The sequence below is a fragment of the Toxotes jaculatrix genome, chromosome 15 (genome assembly GCF_017976425.1).
Source record: "Toxotes jaculatrix isolate fToxJac2 chromosome 15, fToxJac2.pri, whole genome shotgun sequence".
In the NCBI taxonomy this organism is placed as follows: Eukaryota; Metazoa; Chordata; class Actinopteri; family Toxotidae; genus Toxotes; species Toxotes jaculatrix.
The window spans coordinates 8,084,213-8,109,843 of NC_054408.1; the positions used below are offsets into that span (position 1 = coordinate 8,084,213).

Genomic DNA, 25,631 nt, shown 5'->3' on the forward strand with positions numbered 1-25,631 from the left:
GCGACTGAAACACCACCCCCTAAGACTACATGTTAACCAGCAGTCACTCCAAGCCATTTCCTAGCTGCTGCAGTGCCTGTATTACAGACTTAAATGCTCCTACATCAGTTAACATTTGTTATAATATTGCATTCAGCTGTCAATATGCCTTTTTTTGCAACTGACAGTTTTCACGTGTCAGAGCAGGAAAAGCACAGGTGTTACTAATTACATTAACAATGGCTCTGTTCTATTCAAGTGTTCCAGTAAACCATGACAGTGTGGTAGTGTGGACAATACCAGGACCGTGAAACTGAAGCAGCTAAATGGAATTCAGCCATCGTTAATTTTATAATTTACACCTGGGCTTTCTCACTGTGACATGTCAAAATGTCTTGTATAGGTCTTGGAAAAGGCCTATGGCGACACTGCACTTCATCTGTGATTTTTTTTTTTCTCCCGATAGTCCCTGCTGCTGTGACATTCTCTTTTAAACATGCACAAAGCACTAAAAAACATGATTTGTACTTTGACAGTACTGGATCAGAGCTAGCTCCAGGTATGAACTTGCTTCCTCAGAGTGTAGAGAAGAAGCCCTCTTAAATGGAAAGGATAGGAATATACTATATATTTTTTTCTTATCTTTAACCATTCTCATTCTCAACACTGAAATCAACTGTGAATTTGTCCTTATAACAAGTATTGCCTGTTTTCTATTGACCTCCGTTGTTGCTGAACTGTTAAAACCCTACAAATTGGCTGCACTGTTGCAGTGGATGAATGAAATCAACACAGGCACTGTATTTTGTCATGAGCGTGCCCATATGACATCCTGGTGACAAAAATACAATACGTCCGCACCAAACGGGAATTTATCCATAGCTGAAAACAGTAATCGACAAATGGACCATCACTGTGGTTTGAGTAACATTTGCTAATAGTTGCAGTGGCCAGCTGTTTGAGAAATGACTCAGCTTTTTTTTTTAAATGAATATATATATTTGTCTCAATTTTCAAGATTTATGTTTTCATTGGGAATAAATTGGCTTGGGGCTGAGTGGCACTAACACAGTAGAGGAGTCAGAAGCTACTGAGAGACTGAGTGATGCTTTGTTGCATTTGGTCTTTTCATGGATTTTGTTGACAGTAATACAAATATAGAAAATTGCAGCCCTATCCTTTTGATTGAAATGACACACACAGTCAGGTGTATGCAGACAAATACCCACACACACAATTGCATGTAATAAGCTGGCGCTCTGATACCCTGCCCCGGGGCCCATGAAGAGTGTTCTACAGTGTATGTTGTATAAGCCTCTGTGACTTAAATAAATAAAAGAGCAGAGAGGTATTCTTAATAATCATGCTATATTTATGTTTAGGAACAGAGCATGGAGAGAAGAGAGCATCAGTGCCACAGCACTCTCGCTGGCCTAACCACTCACTGCCTGCAATGACACAGCCCAGCTTCAGTCTTTAATACTTTCACAGTAAAAGAAATCTGTTAAATTTTTAATGTAGGGGCTGAACTTTCACTGGGAAATGGTTGTTGAATGATTAATTCAGCGAGTCTTGCTTGTAGAGATGAATATTTGTTTAACAATCAGCTGTGGTTCATGTAAGGATGGCCTTATTTTCTGAAAAGTGCACACTTTTCAGTGTTTATCTTGACTTGATTGAATGCTTCTTAATTTGGGATGTGTGTGTGTGTTTTTTTGTTTTTTTCCTGCACTGTGACTCAGTGAAGTCAGGAAGCAGATGCAGACTGTGAGACACAGACACATAGTGTCTCCCTAAATGCTTTGCTTTGCGATTCTGCACACTCTTCCACACGCCTTCGTCTCGTGGCATCTGGGGCGTCTCACTGGGATAACATGTTACATAATTAGCACCAAATTAACACTCAATTAGGCAACCCGTGTTGAGAGGGTGGGGACAGACAGTCTTCAGAGGCTTTAGAAATCACATCAGAGCCTCATCCACCACCTGGCCTACTGAGAACATATTGTATACCACTTCCATATAAACTTATACCTCGCAAACTTGTCAACAATATCTGATATCTACAATATCTTAAAACCGTTCAAACAGAATGTCTGCTTGGCTTCAATGTTTAGCAATTCCCGATAGAAAGAAGGATCAGAGTTGATGTGTTCCAGTAAGATCTGCTTTCTGTTGTTTCAGCAAAAAGCAGTGATTTATAAATTGAGCCACTACAAAGCTGGGTAGCTTATGATACTTCTCTTGAGAGGGAACTGATAAAGAAAATTTTTTTTGTTGATGTTCAACTTCAAAGTGTTCTTTTGCAGAACAATCAGCAATGTGGCCATATGCAAGATTCCAGTTGTGTTATGGGTTAGTGCTAAAACACAACAAAATACTATTTCATTACTACTACTATTACACTATTAGGACAATATTGTACTGCAGGAAGTAGTAGTACTGCCATCAGAATGGTGAGAAAAAGGCAAGAAACAAAGGAAGACAGACTGGTCATACAAAAGAAAAGAACCAGACTTTTGGCTTCAAATCATGGAATGACCAGCTAGTTTGGGATAAGTTTGACACAAGGTCACAGCAAAGCAACGTACAAGTCCAACGCATTTGTGGGAATTTCTATAACAATGTTTGCACGAACTTCCCGAACAAAATTTGCTTGCAATCAATTCAGTTGATTTTAGAAAGAATGCCACAAGTGTGTTAGGCCTCGGTAGATTAAATTCAGGGAAACAAATATGTTCCACGATTTCTTTTGTTAAAAACACATCAATTCACAACACCTGCTTAAACTGTGTATAGTAACAAACTTTATTTCAACTTCACTCTCACAGCCTCTCTCAGCACCTTTTCCTCTCTGTTGTAAACTCACAAAGCCCTCACCCATCTCTTACCCTCTTCTCACTTCTATAACTTCCTCTGTCTTGTCCCCTCCGTCTCTCTTTTGCACACATGCTTGCACAGTCCAGCACTCGCACACACATTCACACCTCTGTTGGGGTGGGGTTCTTTATTTCATTAACAGCCGCTTGCACGCCAGAATTCATTATGCCAGCCTTCTGTTCTCGCGCACCCAAGCATGCCAGCTAACGTGCGGAACAAATTTCTCTCCCCCTTCTCTTCACCCTTCCTCCCTTGCTCTCCTCCCCCACTCCTGCTAATAAGTATGTTTAGGATGTGATTCACCTGCATCAAAGGCTCCCCATGAAGAGGCCCGCTTTGTATCGCTGGTCCATGATTAGTCATTACTGTCAAACCCTCTGTGTTTCCCTCGGCTGCTATGCTTTGAAGCTAACAGGTGGTTGAATCCGAAATGCAAATAAAGCATATATATTGTTACATCCTTTCATGTCTCTTAGCTCTTAGAGAATGTGATAGCACAGTGCTGATGGGGCTTCCTCTCTGAGACATAGCTGTATTGAGTGGCTGGCTTCCTAGTGTTTATTCTCTTTTAAGCTGAAGAATTTGTTGTCTGTGACACTAATTTCATATAAGGTTTTGTGTGAATTATAAATGCAGTGAAGGATGCTAAGATGACTATTACCACTGTTATCGCATTTAGATTGAAATGGCAGAATGATGTGGGTGTCGGGCATGTCATACCAGTTTTTCTCCTCCCGTGTATGCTCACTAATTTCTCCTCTCCGCTCTCTGCTGTCCTGTTAAACTCTGATTGGTGGTACGTGATGTGAAAATTAGTGATAAAGGGACAGACAAATAGACAAATAAGCTCCAAACTGTTCAAACACAGTGTGTTCAGGGCCTCTTCACTTATAGTAAAAATCTGATTGAAAAGGTAGGTTGAAAGGGTCTTTTGGAGACTTAGAAGTATTGGTTTTACATTGAAAGAGTTATTGGTCACTGCACTCACTCTTTTTGTCCACACTGGTTGTGAAGTGATGTTTTAGAAAAAAAATATTAACAATGTCATATATTTATGCTTCTGTAATGGGAAAAAACTGCTCATTTTGCTCCATCTGAATCTCAAGTGAATAGCCACCCCCACAGAGACTGTCCTAAAGAACTGCCCACTCTACTCTTTTTTACATTTGCCAATGCCACCATCCCTGTTGCCATGGAAATTGATAGGATGGCACCTTGGGTTCAGCTGTGTTGTGACAAGTTATTCCAAGTGAAATAAAAAGGGGCTTTGTCTTGAAACAAAGCAGTGACTTAGGAGGGCTTTCCAGCCCTCTGGGGCTTACCTTATTTATGAGACACCAGTGAAAACACTGCCACAGAACAGAACAGCCCAACACGACTGCCACTCAGACTTTAAGTCTCCAGTGCTTTTTCTTGCCAATGAATGTATCAGGGTGGAGGACTATAAATCACTTTTAGTCCATTCATTTGTTTTGTTTTTTTCACTTACAATACCCCACACTTAGGTGGACTGAATGAAACATTAGAGGAATGACACATGCAATCACTACATTTTGTGGGTTTCAGAATTAAACTGATGGACCCAAAAGAGATGTTACCATCACAGTTGAGGTCGAAACAAGGTGGCACATACTACTTGGCAAGATAAATAGCTCTTTGTACTTGCTTGGCCTCTCTGTTGCTCACATCTCTTTCTCGTGGCTCTCATCTCCCTTGTGTTTTTTTTCCTCTATTTCTTCTTTTTACTTGCCCTTCTGACTTGTGCTGGTTTTCCTGATATTACACTTTGCCTCCTTCACAAACATGTTGCCTTGCCTTTTTTTGTTTGTAGTCAACGCAGTAGCACTGTCGAGGAGTACCATGGTAGTGCGTTTGCTTGTGTATACTCTCTGTATGTGAGTGTGTTTCTGTAGGCTTGTAATTGCTGGTTGATTTGTGGTCAGAGAGGGTCACACATCCAGCAGGGATCATGTCAGGCTTTTAAAAGCAGAGAAAGAGAGCCCAGCCTTGCACCTGTTTAACCTCGACCACCCCCAGGGAGGTCAAAGCACTCAATCAGTTCCACTACTTTTATTAGCTTAGGATCCAATGTAAAATACAGACAAGTGGGTAGCTGTTGGTCTAGCGCATGTATATCTTTGTGCTTCTTGTATGCACCTGTGCATACATATGGAGGCTGACATTAGCATTACATACTGTATACACTGTATATACACTTCAGTGTAGAATAGAGCGGGAAAGGAACTGGGGAGGTTGTAGGGCTGAATACCACAAACTGTGATCCCAGTACTTAATGGGTATCATCACCAAAATCTGCTACATTTCCACAGGACCAGTACCTCCAGGAAGCTAGGCTTTTTATTCCACGTTCACTTACTGAAGATCACCATATGAAGTGAAACAAAGATACCCTCTCCAAATCTCATTAACTGTCACTGTTGTAGCCAAATGCTAAAGTCTGACCTTGAAATGCTGCTGTTACAGTTTATAACTGGATCAACTTTGCAGTGGTTGCTTCCAATAACCTTTCATTCTAAAATGGCAGATTGAGCTGTGTCTCAAAATATACAAAGAGACTGCAAAATATGAACATGAAAACACATACTGCCTAACACTGCTGCAGCCTAACAGGTGGCCTAATAAGTCCCCAAATCCAAGTGCTAAACCTATTCAGTAGGTAAAGAGAGTGTAGAAGATTGCCCTAATATTACAACTAATTAAAGTCCAAGAACAATGAACCTGTGCCTTAATCCACCGAAACATCGAGTTGCTGCATGTGACAGATGTTCCCTCCCTGCCAAAGCACACAGCAATAACCTCAGGTCAGCACTATAAAAATTATCATCAGCTCCCATATAACCACTTGGGCATATAAAAATCAGTTTGACCAGTGTTTGATCAAGGGATTTTGTAGGGTTGACAAAGTGTTTTTTCCACCTCAAAGATCGTGTACCTTTAAGAGGGATTGTTGTTCTGCTAAAAGATGTTACCACAGACAGGACATAGTCAGCCCTAGTGCGGCAACAATGTAAGGATTCATTTATCACTTTTTGTCAGTCACTTTAGTTTTACCAGAAAAATAACATTTTTAAAACATTTTAGTTATCACAAACACATCGCTAAGAGAACATGACATTGACAGTCAGCTCATCGTCTTGCGGCCCTTGCTATAGCTGGTCCCACAGCCACGGTGTCATAATGAGAAATTAGGAGTCGGGGCCCCGAAGGAAGCGTAGAACAAAGTGATGGATTCAGTCCAGATGGTCACCAGTGCAGTCAGCACAGCAGAAGGTCTGTTAACACTTTTCAACACTACAGCAAACAATCACACAGCAAAAACCATTCCAGTGCCAACAATAAACCCCATCACGCCACAGTGTGGGGTATTTATTTAGCCACGTGCCCCCTAATAATGCCATCAGTGACTGATATTCATTAACAAATTATAGAGGGGGGGTGGAAGATTTGGAAGTGCTTTGGAGGTGCTTTGGAAATCCCAGTGCTGAAGTTTATCAGAATAACATTTTTGTCTCCCATAGTTTATGTCTGTAAAGAAATGGTGCATCTGACACATGTCTTAGGACCTGTGTCTGTCCATGCTTCTATGTCAAGGAGAAGAGGAGTGCAGTGATGGAGGCCTTGCCGTTCACTCTAGGATCAGCAGAGTCTAATGGCTTCTCATCAATTCCTCCTGTCGAGGGAAGTGTGTGTCATGACTCCTGTAACTACTTCTGACAAGAGTGATGAAGCACTTGTTAAAGTTGTAAGATTCTGCTGGAGTTTAAAACCTTTAGATATAAATCTGTGTAGAGGAAGATGGACAGAGACGGTGAGTTAGGGCCAAACAGAGCAGGAGATGAGTGAAAAAGCGAGACAAAGAGCGGCTATGTTTTAGACATGACAGATCGAAGAGAGTGGAGAGGGAGGGCGGGAGGGAGGGAGGCAGAGAGGAGAAGAGAGGGGGGAGTGAGAGAAGCTAATGATCTCCATCTGTCTTATGAGGCTGGGAGAGAAGAGCATCGTTAGGCTTTTGGAAGAAGGGGAAGCAAACAAACACATGATTTGCAGATCTCACCCTGGCACTGTGTTATGTGACTGGCTTCATTTGAGTCAGCTGGTAGAACGTAGCTTAGAGACAGTTTAGACCATCGGTTGTGTCATGCTGATGATCTCTGCTCTCCAGTAACTCCAGTAACAGTATGTTTGTTTACTGTATGTGTGCCAGTGTCTGTTTTAGGGTTTTGTATGCACATGAATTTGTGTCTATGTTAATGTATGCTTGTGTATTGAATGTGCATGTATGCGCACATCTTGTGCTTATGATCACAAGCGAGGCCACTGAATCTCTAATAGGAATTTGGCGAGGACTAGACACTCTCTACAGTGGCTCCAACATCAAGGAGGAGGAGTGTGTGTGTAGCATTAGTGGGTCCACTCATGCTAGAACGCAATATGTGTTCTGGCCAAGAAAATACTTTCTCTTCTGCTTGATCTAGTTAGTTTTTGTTTTACTGAATAGGCTGTTTAAGTCCAATAAGTCGTCCATATTAAACAACAGCAAAATGCTGTTTGCTCATGTCCTCTACAACAACATCATTTGTCTGTGCGGCCCGAAAGTGCTGAATAATAAAGTAGTTTTATTATGTGACAATGCTATGGTTAAGCTTTGGTTAGGTTTAGGCTCAAAAATTGTGGTTTGGATTAGAATAAGTACTTTGCTGAGGTTATGTCAGCCTTGTTGTCATGGTGACAGTAATGAAAACGTGGCTTTAAAAACCCAGCATTAACTGTCAGTTGGAAACAGAAAACTGTATTAAACTTTGATGTTTTGCTGACCCGTCTGTCCACCCTGACCTCTTCCCTACACAGACTTTGTTGCTCTGTAGTAACGTCACCTGACTTCCTCCTTTGTCCTCGTCTTAACTACTATGGCCACTTGAAGGCTTTGTCACTTGAACATAAATGTCCTTTTTTAGTGTACTTAGTGTAACAACTGATGCTGTCATTCTACTTGAGAAGACAGTCTCTTAAAGTTATTTTACTTCAACCAGAATCTTTCATCACGTAGGAGTTACTGTTTGAAACCTTTCTCTGCAGTGGAATGGACAACAGGAAGAAGACAAATGTGTTATTTGCTTTATTATGACGGAAACAGAGGCCCAGAAATTCCATCAGAAAAGTGTTCTGTATGACTATTTTGGCTTGTTTTGTGATATTGCACCTTTACTGTACTGTGTCGCTAGCGTTTCCGTGTCTTTTTCAGAAGGTGTACTCTTCTAAGCTTTGTGCTGATTGGCAGAATAAAAAGAAACTGAGAGCCAGCAAGTTATCTCACTTCATCTGTTTGCTGCTCCCCAGCTACCCTCTCATTAGTGAAGCTAGTCTAACATCACCACCTGTTTTACCTGAGCAAAATCCATATTCTGTCCTATCGGAAAAGAACCAACATGGCACCAATTAACAGTTAAGCCGCTCTGTGGGAGATGTAAACTCATTTGGTCTGCCGGGAGAACTGGCTCTGCTGACAAACCGTTCTCACTTGTTGAACAGTGACACATTCTCTTTATTCACTTGTTGAAGTTTACTTAGTTATACTTGAAATGATTAGTCCACAATGTGCAATTCCTCCAAAAGAATTGTATTGTTTAAATCCTGCCCAAACCTTCCCCAGACAACAGATCAATACAGACAGCATAGAAAATACTGTAGGACACTGTATTAAATGTTGTTGGAAGCCATTAAAGAAAAGCTGCAGTGCAGCTTATATTTTCTTTATTCTGACCAATTCAATTGTAAAACATATCAGAATGCTTTCATTCATTTTAATTTGAAATTTACATTTATTTAACCAGAACAAAGTGCCATTGAGATTAAAATCTCAGACAATGAATGCAAACAGCATAAACAGACTAGTATACATAATATCCAGTTAATATGCAATAAGAGTAAACAAATTATCCAGTCAAGTGAACATGAATAAAGCTTAATAAAACTAAAACTTAGCAGTCATTTGTCTAATAAAGAAAAATCTTTGAAGTTCTTTACTTTCTTTTTGTGTGTCAGAAGCTGTGCAGAACTTCAGCATATTATTTGTATCCAATACAAATGATATATGGCTAAATGAAGAGAGGTTAAGCTTTGGTTAGGTTTAGGCTCAAAAATTGTGGTTTGGATTAGAATAAGTACTTTGCTGAGGTTATGTCAGCCTTGTTGTCATGGTGACAGTAATGAAAATGTGGTTATGGTTAAGGAATGATTGTGGTCATGCTTTAAAAACCCAGCATTAACTGTCAATTGGAAACAGGAAACTGTATTAAACTTTGATGTTTTGCTGACCCGTCTGTCCACCCTGACCTCTTCCCTACACAGACTTTGTTGCTCTGTAGTAACGTCACCTGACTTCCTCCTTTGTCCTCGTCTTAACTACTATGGCCACTTGAAGGCTTTGTCACTTGAACATAAATGTCCTTTTTTAGTGTACTTAGTGTAACAACTGATGCTGTCATTCTACTTGAGAAGACAGTCTCTTAAAGTTATTTTACTTCAACCAGAATCTTTCATCACGTAGGAGTTACTGTTTGAAACCTTTCTCTGCAGTGGAATGGACAACAGAAAGAAGACAAATGTGTTATTTGCGTTATTATGTCGGAAACAGAGGCCCAGAAATTCCATCAGAAAAGTGTTCTGTATGACTATTTTGGCTTGTTTTGTGATATTGCACCTTTACTGTACTGTGTCGCTAGCGTTTCCGTGTCTTTTTCAGATGAAGGTGTACTCTTCTAAGCTTTGTGCTGATTGACAGAATAAAAAGAAACTGAGAGCCAGCAAGTTATCTCACGTCATCTGTTTGCTGCTCCCCAGCTACCCTCCCGTTAGTGAAGCTAGTCTAACATCACCACCTGTTTTACCTGAGCAAAATCCATATTCTGTCCTATCGGAAAAGAATCAACATGGCACCAATTAACAGTTAAGCCGCTCTGTGGGAGATGTAAACTCATTTGGTCTGCCGGGAGAACTGGCTCTGCTGACAAACCGTTCTCACTTGTTGAACAGTGACACATTCTCTTTATTCACTTGTTGAAGTTTACTTAGTTATACTTGAAATGATTAGTCCACAATGTGCAATTCCTCCAAAAGAATTGTATTGTTTAAATCCTGCCCAAACCTTCCCCAGACAACAGATCAATAAAGACAGCATAGAAAATACTGTAGGACACTGTATTAAATTGTGAAACATATCAGAATGCTTTCATTCATTTTAATTTGAAATTTACATTTATTTAACCAGAACAAAGTGCCATTGAGATTAAAATCTCAGACAACAATTAATGCGAACAGCATAAACAGACTAGTATACATAATATCCAGTTAATATGCAATAAGAGTAAACAAATTATCCAGTCAAGTGAACATGAATAAAGCTTAATAAAACTAAAACTTAGCAGAGTCATTTGTCTAATAAAGAAAAATCTTTGAAGTTCTTTACTTTCTTTTTGTCTGTCAGAACTTCAGCATATTATTTGTATCCAATACAAATGATATATGGCTAAATGAAGAGAGCGCTGTATTGCAATGACTGTCAGTTAGAGCTCTTTACATTTCTTCAGTTACTGCACTTTAATTCAAGGTTGGCATTGACATTCCATCTTGCTGAGTGAATTCAGCTTTTTATGATAACGCATGAAGTACAGTGTTCGGGTGTTCAGAAGCAAGACGTGTAATCGTGACATGCCCACTTAAAGTGTAGGAAACTTTGTGCCTCCCCTCTCTCTCTCCTTGTTGTCAGTCATCTAGATGTGTTGTCTGTTGGCAAAATGCACTAAATATCACAGAGTACAGTGAAATTACTGTATTGACAAGTTTGGGTTTTTTTTGTCTTGTATAACTGTGTACATTTATCACAGAGTCATTATACACAGATGAGGAGGAACAGTGGATTCTGGGAGCTGCTGAGGTTGCTGCAGAGATGGGTCAAAAGGAGCTGATGGAGCAGATGGCAGTGAGGTGACCCTGCAGGCTGCCTATCTGTTCCTCAGTTACTCCATGCGAATCTCAGCCTTATTTGTGTCACCTCAGACATCCTACTGGAATTACCCGTGTGTTTATACACCTGGACAGACCTGAGGCTGGTATACAGCATAGCAAAAAAGAGACGCACGCATACACACAGACCCTTCCAGTGGGATTATACGCTGTGCATGCTGATTGTAATGCGCCAGGACTGCGTTAATCCTATCCCTCAGGTGTGTATCCACCTGCTTTGGCTCTCCCCTGCAGTTGATTCGGTTAGCCTTGTCCTCCTGCTCTGACAGAGCAACAGAATGGACACCAGGCCACTAGGGCTTCCCTCTGAATATCCCACAGAGATCGGCTCTGATTAAAGAGCTAATCCTCTATTATTGCCTACTGCAGGACTTGCTGCTGGATGTTTTGATGGTCAATGTCTGCCTTGTCATAAAATGTTTCCTGTGTTTCTCTGTCGTGTGTAACATATCTCCCTCATAGAGTCCCTCCTCTGCCTATCTGCATAAGGTCCACACAGGTGTATTTTTTGTACATTTTACTCTTTTATTTAGCAGGAATTACTTCTTTATCGCCACTCTACCGCTGGGTACTGTTATCTGAGGCTGACAGCAAAGTGTGTGTACTGTGTGCACGCCAGTTAGGATCAGCAGCCGACAAATGCAGAAGACGCACATGTAAATGTTTTCGTGTGTGTGTGTGTGTGTGTGTGTGTGTGTGTGTGTGAGACACGAGGTAGACCTGGTGTATGCTGATTTTGCACACTGGCAGACACCAAACACTGGCCTACATTATTGAATGTGTACACGGTGTTTGCACGCCGAGCCCTAATGGAAGAACAGTGTAGTGTACACTCTACCCATTGGGGAACATTAAAGTTCACAGTGATATTATCCAGGATACACTGCACAAACACACACATACAAGCTTCCAGGGAGAGGCGGGTGCATAAGTTAGGTTGAGTGAAGAGGAAAAGCAGCTAAGAAAAGAACTGGCAAGATTTTCTGAAAGGTAAAAAAACAGGGTGGCGGGGCCAATTCTGGGACAAAAGGATGAAAAGATGACAGGGCGGAGAAAGAGCCACACTTCTTAGTGAGATAGAGTGAAAGAAAATATCACCGTGCTACAGTGAGAGAGGTTAAGAGTCAGAGACAGATGAAAAGGGTGAGCTGTTGTGCTTAGAGGGGCCAAAAAGTATACACTACTAAGCTACACCCACACAGATTGTTGATGTGTCGATACTGTAGATCAGTCCCTCTCAAATAGTGGGGCGGTGCCGGGGTCATACGCCCCCCCGGCATCGCACCCCTGAGACGGAGATAATGAGACAAACGAAAGTCACCCGAAAGCTAAGACAAGGAAATATGACGATGCGTATGTAGCACTTGGCTTCACTGTGACTAGGAGACGAGGAAAGACTGGTGTGTTTAATATCTATTTATAGTCGCGTTCGAGAGTGGGGAGACGCAAAATGTTTTGTTCTTCCTAGGGGTGGCAGAAAAGAATTGAGAAGCGCTGCTGTAGATGAAGTTTAGGTTGAGACTACAGTCTAGCGGCCTGTGACTGTAAAGCACATGGATCTCCTCCCCATCAAGTTCTCCTTTCTGTCCTCTGTATTTTCATCTTCCTCTGTCCTTACCTCTTTCAGCCATCTTTGTCCTCTTTCATCTCTGCCCCTTACCTGTATTTCATCTTCACCTGTCTTTCTTTCCACCTCATAGCCAAGAGCTCAGAATGTTGAAACAAACACTGACATGCTCGCGCTACTTGTGGTTTGCCCTCCCTTTTATTCATGCTCATTTGAACTGAATTATATCACAGGCGCACACATCCTCACATGCTCTGATTTTTGTGTATCCTCACAGGCACATAACCCTGTGAAGATCATAATCATGCACTGTGTGTCTTCTCTCTCACACCTTGTTCCTCTCTCTCTTCTTTATGCTGTAGATGGCTGTCTTTTCTCCCAGTACATTCAAAGAAACATAAATGGGCAAACTGGCTCAAACACACGCTGGCATGGGTTTTGAACATTCAGATTTGCTGCTTTCTCACCTGCAGAGTTTGCACACAGGAACAGTTCCCACTATAGTGGTTTCACTGGATTTTCTGATGTCTTTGTTATCTAACTATATGGTGTTTTTAAAGATTAATTTAAAAAATGGTTTGAACTCTGCCTTTTGAATCTTGGGCTTTGTTCCAAGTGCAAATTGTTTGGCATAGAGCATCTGGCAACAGTATAGCTGGAACAGTCATATCTCATACTGTAACGTAACAGAGTGCAGCACGCCATATGTACAGATCCCTACGGACTTCAAGGAGAGGATGATTGGTTGTTTGTGTGAGTGTGTGTGTTGAGTGGTGCAGCTGTACAGTATTTGTGTGTACATGTAAGAGGGAAGCAGAAGAGAGAGAGAGAGAGACTGCCGGTTTTGCCGGTACTGTACCTGCTTTATCAGTGTAATTACTTTCATTTCATTTCATTAAATCGAGAGGCAGAGGCACTGTTGTTATTTCAACGGCAACGCAAATCCTACCTAATGTCAGTCACCAAATTCTCACTGTTTTTCTCGATATACAGTCCATGAATTTCAGAATGAGTTACATGTTATCATGTTTGTGAACATGCATGCATGTGTACAAGTGTTTTCGTTTTTCTCCTTGATTCTGATGCGCAGGGGAGAGCATTAAATCTTGAGGACAATTCTGACTCTCTGTTTCTCTCTGTGTTCTGTAAACAATAGACCCCATAAAAATGCTCCTCATTCATTTCAAACACTCCTCACATTCCCTGACTGCTTAATTGATTCTCTTTCTGTGAATATGGTGCAAGTTATTCTATCAACCTGCGTAAAATGTAATCCTTGTTGAGAGTCTGAAAAAATAAATTAAGACTGTCTTAATGAGGTTGCTTTTTAAGTAGAGAAGAATACAATATTATATTGTGTGGAGGCGTCTACTTCCTGAGCATTCCTTTTTTTTCTACCACTTGAAACCTGACTCAAGAAGACGTTTTGGTTAATTGATGTGTTGAGTTATAGTAAAAGGCCTGTTAAAGTTTGTCAGGAAGGGAAGCCTGAAGTCTAGGGCACCAGTAAGATTATTGGATCAAGCATTTATAAGAGGCAAAGATCTGTGGACACACACACACACACACACACACAGACAAGCATAAATATACACATGTGCACTCTCATATACACGCATATGCGCTGAGAGGGCAGGATCATAGTAAACCTGCAGTAATCAATAACACATTCTTTCAGTTCACTCTGTCTTTGTCACTGTCTTTATCTCTGGATCAATCTCTCACTTCATCTTTCAGTTTCTTTAGCACTTTTCTCCTCTTTTAGTTAAATTCATCTTCAAGTGGTCCCCACGTAGCTCTTATTAGGTAATGAATTGTTAAATGTAGTTTCCATTGGCTAGCTCGTGTATTCTGCAAATGAGCAAGGAGCTGAAATGCAAGCAGCGGCTTTTCATTTCCTCTTTCATATTATTTCACAAAGATATGGATTATTGAGGCCTCACAGCAGGAACCCTACTTTGAACTGTGTGATCACTGCCATGTTTCATTATCAGATAGTCTATTGGAGAGCTGCTTAGTCAGAAAAGCTTGACTGACCACTCGGCCAAAGGAGGCCAATTGTTCCCACTTTTGGTGATGATAGCCATTTAACAGTGCGTGCGACTATGATGCAGGACTCTGTCTAGCCATATTTGTGGGATAGAATGCAACACTCCTGTTGCTTTGATGTTGAAGTATTTCAGCTTTGCCAGAGGCAGAACTCTTAGAGAGCACAACAGCGGTTCACAGTGGGGAAGCGTGATGTGGTTTAGGATGAATATAATTGCTTTTATTACCTTACGCTGGATGACACCGTCCAGCTCCCAGCTCAGCCACTCTCATGTGGGAAATGGTCAGGTCTGGAATTGAATTCTGTGTATTCAGAGGTGACTTTATAAGGGAATCATACAGGATGGTTATTGCACCATCAAGGATGTAATGAAACTGGCTCAAAGGTGACAACAGTACAGAGGAAGGTCACTGTTAATATATGATGATCTCCTGCAGTACAATATCAGAGTTTACCAGCCGTAGAGGAGACCTGAGACTTCTTTAGTCAAGCTTAGCCTTAGTCTTGGGAGACTCACAAGGACTCTTATCCAGCTTGCTTGCCTTTGTTGGTAAAATACTGAAAACCTTTGGGAGCCAATTTCCTGAGACCAAAGGACAATTTAGGCCTTTGCTCACAGCTTCACGCACATGTGTGTGCTTGTCTGTCCACGCATGAATGTATACATGAATGTCCATAACAGTTCCTATATGGTAAAAAGGTAGCTACCTATGCACCCATATGCTGCATGTGGCAGTAATTTATACATTAGATTTATTCCTACTTTCACCTTTGTCACTAATTTGCCAACAGCATATTTCTTTCTTGCAAATCCCGCACCCCCACAAATGAGACGACGAACAGAAAAAGCCCAGTGATCCAAGTATCTCAGCTCCATCCTTAATTCATTAATTTGCTGTTTCCCTACGGTCAGTCACCCAGAATAATCCATCTGGAAAGTCCAGTGAGCTTTACCGCCACCAAGCAGAAATGGGATTGTGGATGACTGATCACAAAGCTTATACCCACAGAGTCCCACTCTGCGTTAATGTATCAACATGTATGCCTGCATGCGCACACACATACTGTACACACAAAGCTTGACTTAGCCTCTCCTCAATAGCACTTAAAACCTACTCACAGTGAAGCCGTGTAGTAATTTCAAACTGACTGTCATGTGTCAAAGAATTTTAGGCTTTGAAAACACAAGCCCAGCCATGCTTGCAATTACTTTTAAACGTTCCACACTTCATACTGCATTTTTCACACAATTAGGCATAAGCAGAAGCTCATTCTTTTCATTCACATTTTTTCACTCCATATGTTACGAGTTCTGTAACTTTATACATACAGCATCCGCCCCAAGGTAAAGGAGTACAGTAATACCTTGTGTCACTTCCTGAAATTAATTAAGCCTAGTTTAATCAATATTTTATGCTGAATCGATGATCCCTAGTGTGTACAAGCATACCAGCTCAGCCATTCTGGTGGCATTTGTCCTCCTGGTGGCTGTGTCTTCAGAGACAGAGGGGGTTGACCATTAATTGGTTGGTTGATGGTTGGTGGTTTGATCCCCAGCTCCTCGTCTTCTCGTGTACATTTTCCTTCAGCAAGACATTGAACGCCAAGTTGCTCCTAATGGTTAAGACAGTGCCTCACATGGCACTTTTGAGTGTGAATGGATGAATGACAGGCAGATTATAAAGCACTTTGTCTGTTATGTTAGACAAGATATAAGTGGAGTCCATTTCCAATTTCCCAAGAATGCTGGGTATGAATATCATTCAGTGTGCAACCTGGAGGTGGTACAGACCATTTAGAACCTGAAACCATCTTTTTTTTTTGTCTGACATTTCTTTTGAAGTAGCAGATGGACATACATGGGTGGAAATAAAACTTGATTCTAACCTTGAAAATATAGCATATAATCATTTCCTTTAGAAATAAGACACATAAAACCTCCATTTCCAAGATTGTCTATGGTTGCTTAATTCTAGACTTTGCCTGGTAATGGTAAGCAGAGACTCTCTCCTTTGTTAGGAGTTGCTCCCAATACTCCACATTTTAAATGGTGCCCCGCACCCCCCACCACCCCACCCTTCCAAACTGTGATAATTGATGTATTTCCCATAAAGGAGTGGTAATTAAGATAATGAGATTTTCAGAAGCAAGCATTGCATGCCAAAATGAGGGGGAGCATGTTTCTTGACTGGTTCACTTTAGCTTTATAAATTTTCCTTTCCATCCTCTCTCCTGTTTTATTCTCTTCATTTCACAAGCTTATTTTGTGTCTACTAATGTCTGCCTCCTATCTGTGTCCTCCTTACCACATCTGCTTCCCCTCTCGACTCCCATCCACAGCTTGTCCTCATTTGTTTGCCTAGTGCATAATTAGCTATAGGATCACCCATTGTGTAATTATGTATAGCAGTTTGATATGTAATTAAAATTGTATCAGTATCCAGTGTAATTTGTGCTGTGTGATTACCTATTAACAGTGCAAACAGTTGTGCCTAAAACCCCATGACCGCCCCTCTCATAGATGTCACAGTGCTTCTCTGTCAGTATTTACATAACAGCAGGTCCTACAGCTCAGCAAAAAGCACTCTATTCAGATCTACTCATAATTAACATTTACTCCTTGGTCTGCAGCGCCTCACATGAAAACTTCTTTCTGACAGCTTGAGTAATTGTTAAACATGTTATCATTCAGCCTTAAACCGCTTTACAAGACCATGCACTCTACGTCAGAGAAGACCACACACTTTGTGCTGATTGACTCAGAACAGCATTGCATACTTGTAAATACAGGCACCAAAACAGAGCAGGGCTTTCAAACAGATAGTTAGAAAGGTCTTATAATAAAGCAAAAGAAAAGGGCTTGTGAGAACACTCTAAAGAAACATCTTAGTGAAAGCACCCGGCTACAAACTGGCCTGTATAAGCCGCCTTTGCAAATTCACCACTAAATAATTAGACGTGCCTGAAAGGTCTGCTGTTGGGAGTAGCCCCTGTTTTTATTCAATAAAGGGTTTTTTTTCACGGCTGGTTTAGGATGTGCAGAATAAGTGTTTGTCTCCCTCTGTGCATATGATTGTATGCGGTATATGTGCTTGCTTGTGTGTGTCTCTGTGTAGTGTGCTGCAGTGTACATGGTCAAAGGTCACACCCTTCTTATCTGACCTAATGTAAAATGTAATTCATGGAGTTATTACCGTAAATAAATACATTAACTATACACAAAAATGTACCTGCGGGGCCTACATACTCCTCTACATATCTAGTGTAATTAGAAGTCAAGTCAAGTCAAGTCGAATGTGGGTTATAAGGAGTTTAACATGCCCTGATTTTTGCTCATGATGTAATTGCACATCGACAAAAGCATGTGTTAAAGGTTTGAATGTATCACAGCATATGTCAAACTCAAAGTGTTAAAACCATCAGAGAAAGAACATGTGCACAGCTTCTTTTATATAAAAGGGAGCACAAATATCACTGTAATTTTGTAGCTGTTGAAGTATAAGTTAAAACATATGAGCCAGTCTGACTGCTTCATTGGTTCCAGCTGTGCTGATATTTGTCATAAAGTAGGAGGTCCTGGTCTACACAGCGCACCAACATGAATACAAGTCAAAAAAATTCTCTCTAACGAAACAAAAACTCAATACTTTCTTTTAGCTGAACTAAAACTATATGCATTCAGCAAGACAGCAAGGTGGCTTGACATAGGGTGAGAAGTGGCACAACGAGTGCCTTGCACCCTCGTACAAAAGGTGTAGCATCCTGGTGAGAGGCACTGATCCGAGTGCTCATTGGTCAAACATCTACTTCAAGAGCACATCTGCAAGAAAAAAATGCACATATACGAGTAAATAGATTTTAAAGATAAATCAAGATAGCCTTGAACTCTTGTTTATGCATATACAATAGTCCCAGCAATACTTTGATGCAGTTTGTTCTTTGATCTCCTCACCAACATTCGCCAACATAGTGAAGGACTCTCTTTTGTCCTTCACTATAGTGAGATGCTTTTGAGCAGAGATTAAACCTCCAGCTGATCCATTGGAGCTGCTTAGTGGCCAGTGGTATCAAGCTATGCTGTACTGGACCATGTAAGTGTGATGACAGGCATGGTTAAACATGAAAAGCATTCAAAAATCAAAAAAACTCTTTCTCTGAAAGACATGTGAGTTCCATGTGATCAAACCATTTCATCCCCCATGTAGACACGGCTTTCCCCTTGCGTTCCTGTTCAGACATGTTCATACAAGACCCTCTTTCTGTTCTCTTAACCCTTAAACTCTAAAGTGCTTAGTGTTTCTTGCAGAACACACAAACGCTTTTAACAACAATAAAACTGCTGCATTCCCCAGAGGTGGGACTTCAGCAGCAGGTCTGACATCCACCGTATGGATGATTAGCATCATTAGAGCATCAGCTGCTCCCTCTCACTCACACACACACACACACACACACCCTCCATGATGGCTCTTCAAATACCTAACACTCATGCAGATTAAATAGTGACTTGTTCTCAGCAACACTGTGATTTATTTATTATTTGAAGTAGGTCAAATTAATGGAACCCAAGATGTATGGACACTAGAGAGCAGTGTGTCTGCAAAGATGCAAAGAGCAAGTAGAGAATTTATTAATTTGGAATAGGAGGGAGGGTATAGATAATGTCTGTCCATACTTTCTGCTTAAGTACTAACAAACCTATGTACAACAGGGGATATACAGAAAGTACTGTGGAACAAATGGAAAAGAGGAACATTGTGAAATAAGTAAAAAATAACAGAGTCGGAAATTCAGTGATAGTTTGCATGAATTGTTGGTTTGTCTTGTATCATATTTAAATTGTGTCTTTTCTCCTTTTCAGCTCCTTTGACCGACAAGCCTCCAAAGATCCTATTTCCCTCGGAAAACAAGATTAGCAATATGGAGCTGCAGCTAGGTAAGAGCATCATGGGATTTCCTCCAGCTGCAGTCTGTACTATCTGTGTCATTTCCAAATGACAGGAAATGGATGATTTTTCAAATCCTCCTGAACACACCTGCAGGCGATGAGCACAGATTGATGATGGCACTTTTATTTGCCGGAGGAACAGAAAAAGACCACAAAAAAAAAAAAAAAACTATTGTAGAAGTGTCTTCCACATATGCAAATGGTGGGTGCTAATGTCCCTAAGGCTGTTTTGTCAACAATGGAGAGCCCATATGGTGCCAGAGTTCCATACGCTGGCTCGCCACATGGAGCGGCAGCCGCTTTCTGTTGCAGTTGTTTGTCTTCTTTGACATGGGGTCACGCTGGGTCTATCGTGTGCATACGTGCGTGAGTGACTATATGCATGTGGTTGTGTTTGTTTTGTTATGTTTTTTTTTTCTGTGACAGCATATTGCTTGATTTCTGGGCACAGTGCGCTGTCCACATGGTGCTTGCCGCTCTGTGAATGGCTAATGTGTCTGTCATGGTGAAGCCAATGGGACAAGACTGAGAAGTCTGGAAGGCAGAGAAGGACTGGATGAGTATGTGACAGAAAGGGAGGGGGTTGGGGACAGAGACAAAGAAGGTGCAATGATTCTCAGAGCAGTTATCTTTTGTCTGTCTGATGCTATTGGAACCCAGGTATAGTTCATTTAAAATGCCTCCACGGTTGGCTGATCAAGAGTGAAAAATTGCTGCTGTTGATAAACTGACAAGCACAGCCTCATGTTAGCATACTCACACCCATGCATGAACAGGTTGCACAATGCTGCCAGGCCCTTCAGCTATTGGTTTGTGTTTGTCTTTATCTTGATGTTGCTGGATTTTAAGGAAAGTGTTGGCTTGTCCTTTGAAACTGTCTTGCAATTATTTGAAACCTCACTGTTAGTTCTGTCTTACGTTTGCTTTGCGAGTGTGCATGCAGGCTTGTTTTACTGTATTCTCAGGGTGGACAAAATCAGTGCAGCAAAGGCAATGTCCTGACTTTTAGACTCTGGTTTTGATCAGTCTCCCAAAACATGCATTTCCCATGTATGAACAATTTCCTTGATGCAATTCAATAACATCCTTTTGCCTGATAAATCTATGTGTCTTTCTATGTGTCTCTTGTAATGCAGTTTGTCTCTAAGCCCAGGCCAAGATAAGCCAGGTGACAACACTAGGTTTATGTGTTTTAGATTTAACAAAACTTGCTCCAGAGCCACAGAAGGCATTATTCAACTGTTTCCACAGCCTAGTTAGTACCCCAAATGACTTGTCAGCTGATCAAGATGCGTAAAAACAGTGGAGCTGCCCTTTAATATTATGACACATGAGGGCTTAGCACCACTATTGTAAAAAGAGTCTCAGGCAGTTCAGAGAAGAGGAGGAAGAAAAAGTAAGTGTGATGTCATGCAGCGAACCCCCACAGACTCCCAGCAGAATATCTAAAGCACAGAGACACCGAGGTAAATATTTTACAGCAGGCTCCATTTTGTGTGCAGAAAAGTTGTCTCTCCCTCCAGACGAGAGTTTCTCTTTTATTTAGCTTTATTTATTTATTCTCCTCTTCCTTAATATTTGTTGAGTCATGCCCTAAGCAGCTTTATGGAGCAACGTGGCAGATTTATAGTAGCCAGAACGTGCACAGAGAGAGGCTGGTCCCTTATGGCAAGTGGGAGAGAGAAAGAGAGGGAAAGAGATGGGATCCAGTGGAGGCCAAGGGATGGGCAGTAAAATCAGAGCGGTAAGCAGAGAGATAAATCTGCAACACTGCCGGGAAACACAGAGCCACGTTATCTCCTATGCTGCTGCGACCAGTGCAGGTATCAGACAGCCGCCATTACAGCTAGCCTTACGCACCAGGCACACACACAGACATAAATAAAACACACGTTACATAAACTCTCACAGAGGACATGCAGTCAGGATGTAATGGAAAGCCAATGTGGATGATGCAGAGAGAAGGACACAGAAGTCCATGAAACTGAAAGCAAAAAACTGATGGCATCAGGGTGGTCAGAGAAGCAGGAGGGATATCAGGGAAAAGACGGGAAAAATGGGCAGCGGCATCATGGGGGAGGGGGGTCTTGTCATCCCCTCCCCCATGTGGTCCCTTTCTGCTGAAGACCCAAAATCCCACAGCTATAGATCCACACTGCACCCCAATTCCACCACCAAATAGTAGCAAGTGTGTGTGTTGTTCTCATCACAGATCTACAAGGTATCAGGGCTTAAGGAGTCCTTAGGGATGTGTGCTAGTGTGAATGCAAAAAGAAGGCCTGCAAATATTACTTCAGGACAACTTGACATTTTCTATGTAGTTTGCAAAGGAAACAAAATCAAGCTTGTGTAGGATGGCTTGGATCTTGTCAGTAGTCATCCAGTTTTTCTTTTGCCAGATTTACTTCTGTCCCCCAGTGGTGAGTTGGTGCAGTCCACTTTAACTTCTTCCAGAACAGGGGGATGATTCATATTGCAGGGTTTGAATTTGTGTCTATGTGTTAGTGGGAAACACACACACGTACATAATGTGACATATTACACATAGCGCCAAATTTAACACACACAGACTCACTGACTTGGTGTTGATTCCCTGGGGATGATTCGCGGTCCCAGAGGGGGGAGAGATTCAACTCACGCTTACGCAGCACTCCACTTTGAGCATCTCTCTGTCTCACTAGCTCTCCCTGTTCGTCATACGCACACAGATATCCCCTCCGCACACAACACTTGGGATGGGTAGGTCACACACATGCTTGCAGAGCAGTCCTCAGTAACCATAGGATAATTGTAACTGATAGAGGATTTTACTGTCCCCCAAAGCCAGCAGATGGGTGCACTCTAGTGGAAAGGAATTAGAATCCATTATTTCAGAGAGCAGGACCCAACAGCATGGGATGGGCAGCAAGAGAGAGCTGACTCTTAAACCTACTTCATTTCAACATAGACTCTGTAGAAGCGCAAACCCAGCCACTGCGCACGCACACACACACACATTCTCACACTGCACACAGTCAATGGTGGCCATCTGTAATGGACCGAAACTGAAAGATGCTGACGTTCCCAATTTTCCCAGTGTTTTAGAAATATGTTTTTGACAAGCTCAGAAAATAGGCAGGCAGTGTGGATGTCCTACCCTGATCCCACTCTTTCCTTCTTCACCAGTTACCTCCATCTTCTTCCTGGAAAATTTGGAAACATCCGTCTGCTGGACCAAACAATAACATGGTCTGATTTAACTTTAATTAAATCACTGCAGTTAGTGAATTCACTAATGTGAGTCCAAAGTAAGTCCGTGCTGGTCTTTCGTCTAGAGTGTAATGAACTTTGACACACAAATTTGTACGCTGACCGATCACAAACCATCTGACCTCTGATGGAACAGAGACCCAGACAATCCTAAATTTAAGAAGAAATATTAACTATGATGCTCCAACCGATTTTATATAACTTGTCTCCGCTGGAGTATAAACTGCCCCACAGTGGAGATGTGGCATGGCTTGCGTCATGAGACAAGAGTTGATGGTACAAGCAAGTCTCTTGAATAAACAGTGTTAACCTGTCATACAGTTAATGACCAGGCATCTAGCTTTTTCATTGGCACTACACTGTTTGGCTGACGCCTATGTGATATTGTTACCTAAAAACTGAAATAGTGAAGCAGTGAGGTGTACCAGCAATATCCACAAGCTTTATTCCCCCTATATAAAGGCCTGTACTAGGAACCCTACCTAACATATACTGTATACCACCTCACTTTTCCTCCTTGTCTTTGTTTTGCTCCTTATCCATGTACTTTCTAACTCCCTGTCTTTTTTCTGTTTGTACCTACATCCTTTTATCCCCACCTTTCTTGTCTCCTCATTGCCTCTTCTATTGACCTCTCCTCTTATTTGATTCAATTCTATTCTTTTCTATTCTATCTTATTCTATTCTGTTCTATTCTCTCCACGTCTGCAACACTGAAGACATTCTTGATCTTGAACACGCAGCTGTGACACCAAACGCGTCACCTTTCCATGGAGAAGGGTGAAATTGAAATTGACATTGCTCTGGAGAGTTACTAAAGGTCAACACAGAGTCACTCCACTAAATTACTCTGTCTCCCTCTCTCTTGGTCTTTTTCAGTCTGTAACACAGACACTCTTTCATTCCCTCACTTGAACACTATGTCTCTGACAGTTCCTCTCACTCACTCTCACCTCAGTTCCTGTCAGCACAGACATGCATGAAAGTATATGTAGAAACATGGTCATAGTGGTTTACTTACATGTTTGAGTTTGTGTGTCAGGGTTGGTGATTGGACAGATAATCCATGAAAAAGACAAGATTGTGTGGTCCAACTCGATGATTTGATGGTCACATTACTCATCTATGCAAAGAAATCTATTGAGAACAGAACTGAGCAAGTACGTGTATCTATATCTTTTAAGGGGAAGGGCCACAAAGGACTTTCTCAGTTGGCTCTGTCTATGTAGTTAATTTTTTGTGATAAATGACATACTTACAGTTTAACACACAGGGAAAAATCAAACGGAGAGCCAGCCCTTAAAGGTCACGCTGCAGATACATGGAACTTTTTTTTTGTGTGTGTGTCGTCATTCAATTTGTTTGCAGTCCCACAGTGACCCAGCGTTAAGTAACCCATGGTGACCAGTATGGTAACTAGTGTGTCAGCGAAACAAAGCTAAATGTTTAAGTGTGTGAACGGTCGTCATTAATCACTGAGTCTGGGGCTGAGAGCAGGAGTCTGCAGTATGATAAATGAACTAACAGGGTCTCTACACATGCCTAACAAGAAAGGGAGAGGGAGGAAAGCAGGGATTGAGAAAGTACACAGAGTGAGACACAGAAACAGGACCACATAGCAGGCAATAAAGACTGACACAACACCCCACTGTGCATCACATACAGCTTGTTTATTTCTGCCTTGACATTACTCCACCATCCAGTGAAACTGGTAAGAAGATGCAAGAGAGGCGTGAGCTCCGTCTTCATCTGTACCAGGTTGTTGGTTATTTTTTTCTCAGAGGCACAAGTTGACTGTCAGGCGCTGTCTCTGAGTGGCTGTAGTTTTGGAGGCATGTCCAGCGCTGTTGCTTTTACTAGACCTTATCAGCAGCTGAATCAGTTGCAGAGGCAGCCAGTGAGAAAAAGCTGTCTGACCAGCTACTCAACCCAGTGAATCAGTGATTTCACCCATTTACTGAGACTTCTCCTTAGTTTTTGCCTTTTCTTCTTCTTCCACAGGTGGCACATAACAGCAGTACAAAGCAAAGCAAAACTTTTACAGTGACAGAGTGAACTTCATATCAGAAATTCCAATTTCTGTCCAATTTAGTCTCTTCTTATATTTGAGTCCTGTTCCATTTAATTAATCCAACTTTCTTGTGTACTCACAAGTCCTGGAGGCAGGGAAAGTATTTAATAAGGGAAGGTTCAGATCACAACATGACTGTCGGTGATTCTCCAAAAGTTACATCTCAGCCCAGTCCTCTACCTGTACTCTAGCACTTAAAGACTTGCAAGAAATGAGTCCACACACTAATGAAATGTGAAAAAGGTATTAATTAAATTAAACATAACAACTTATAGTGAAAGATGGAAATATCAGGCATCAATGGTTTTAAGCGTGTGTGGATGATTAAAGTATAGGCGGTAGAAGTATAGGAAAATGACACAAAAGCAGGCTAATTTAAAGTCAAGGCCACGTGGAAGGATGTTCTGGCTGCCCGGCAGCAAAACACAAGTCCTAGGATGGCAGCCTTTTTATATTCTTGGGCCACTCCTCCAGGTGCAGCCAACCAACTCTGACGGACCTCTTAACACTGGTACTCCTGGAAGAGAACTCAAGAAAGGTAAATAGGAGAGAGGGATAGAGAGATGCAGTCACAATAGAAAATATTCACTGAATCTAACCTTTAAATATAAATCTCAACTGATTTACAAATCTCAGTAATAAAACAATAAATTGCTTTTACAAGACTGTTTAAGTCTTATTGCAGTGGCATGAAAGGTGATGAATTGTTGTGTTTATGTCTTTAATGCTTTTTGAAATAGAAAACACCAACTGCTAACTTGTTATTTCCTGTCACGTACATGCAGAATGTGCATGCACGTTGGCTGTCAGCTGATTGTCTGCGGAAGCCTTTGCTCTATATTCA

At 41.4% G+C, this 25,631-nt stretch overlaps 1 protein-coding gene across 1 annotated transcript in view; it reads left to right on the forward strand.

Moving 5' to 3' along the window:
* il1rapl1a (interleukin 1 receptor accessory protein-like 1a) overlaps positions 1-25,631 on the forward strand; it is a 126,597-nt gene that overhangs the window by 62,542 nt on the left and 38,424 nt on the right. The window contains exon 5 of the mRNA XM_041057211.1: positions 19,381-19,455. Within this exon, the coding sequence (XP_040913145.1) occupies positions 19,381-19,455 (75 nt within the window). The remainder of the gene's footprint in view (positions 1-19,380; positions 19,456-25,631) is intronic.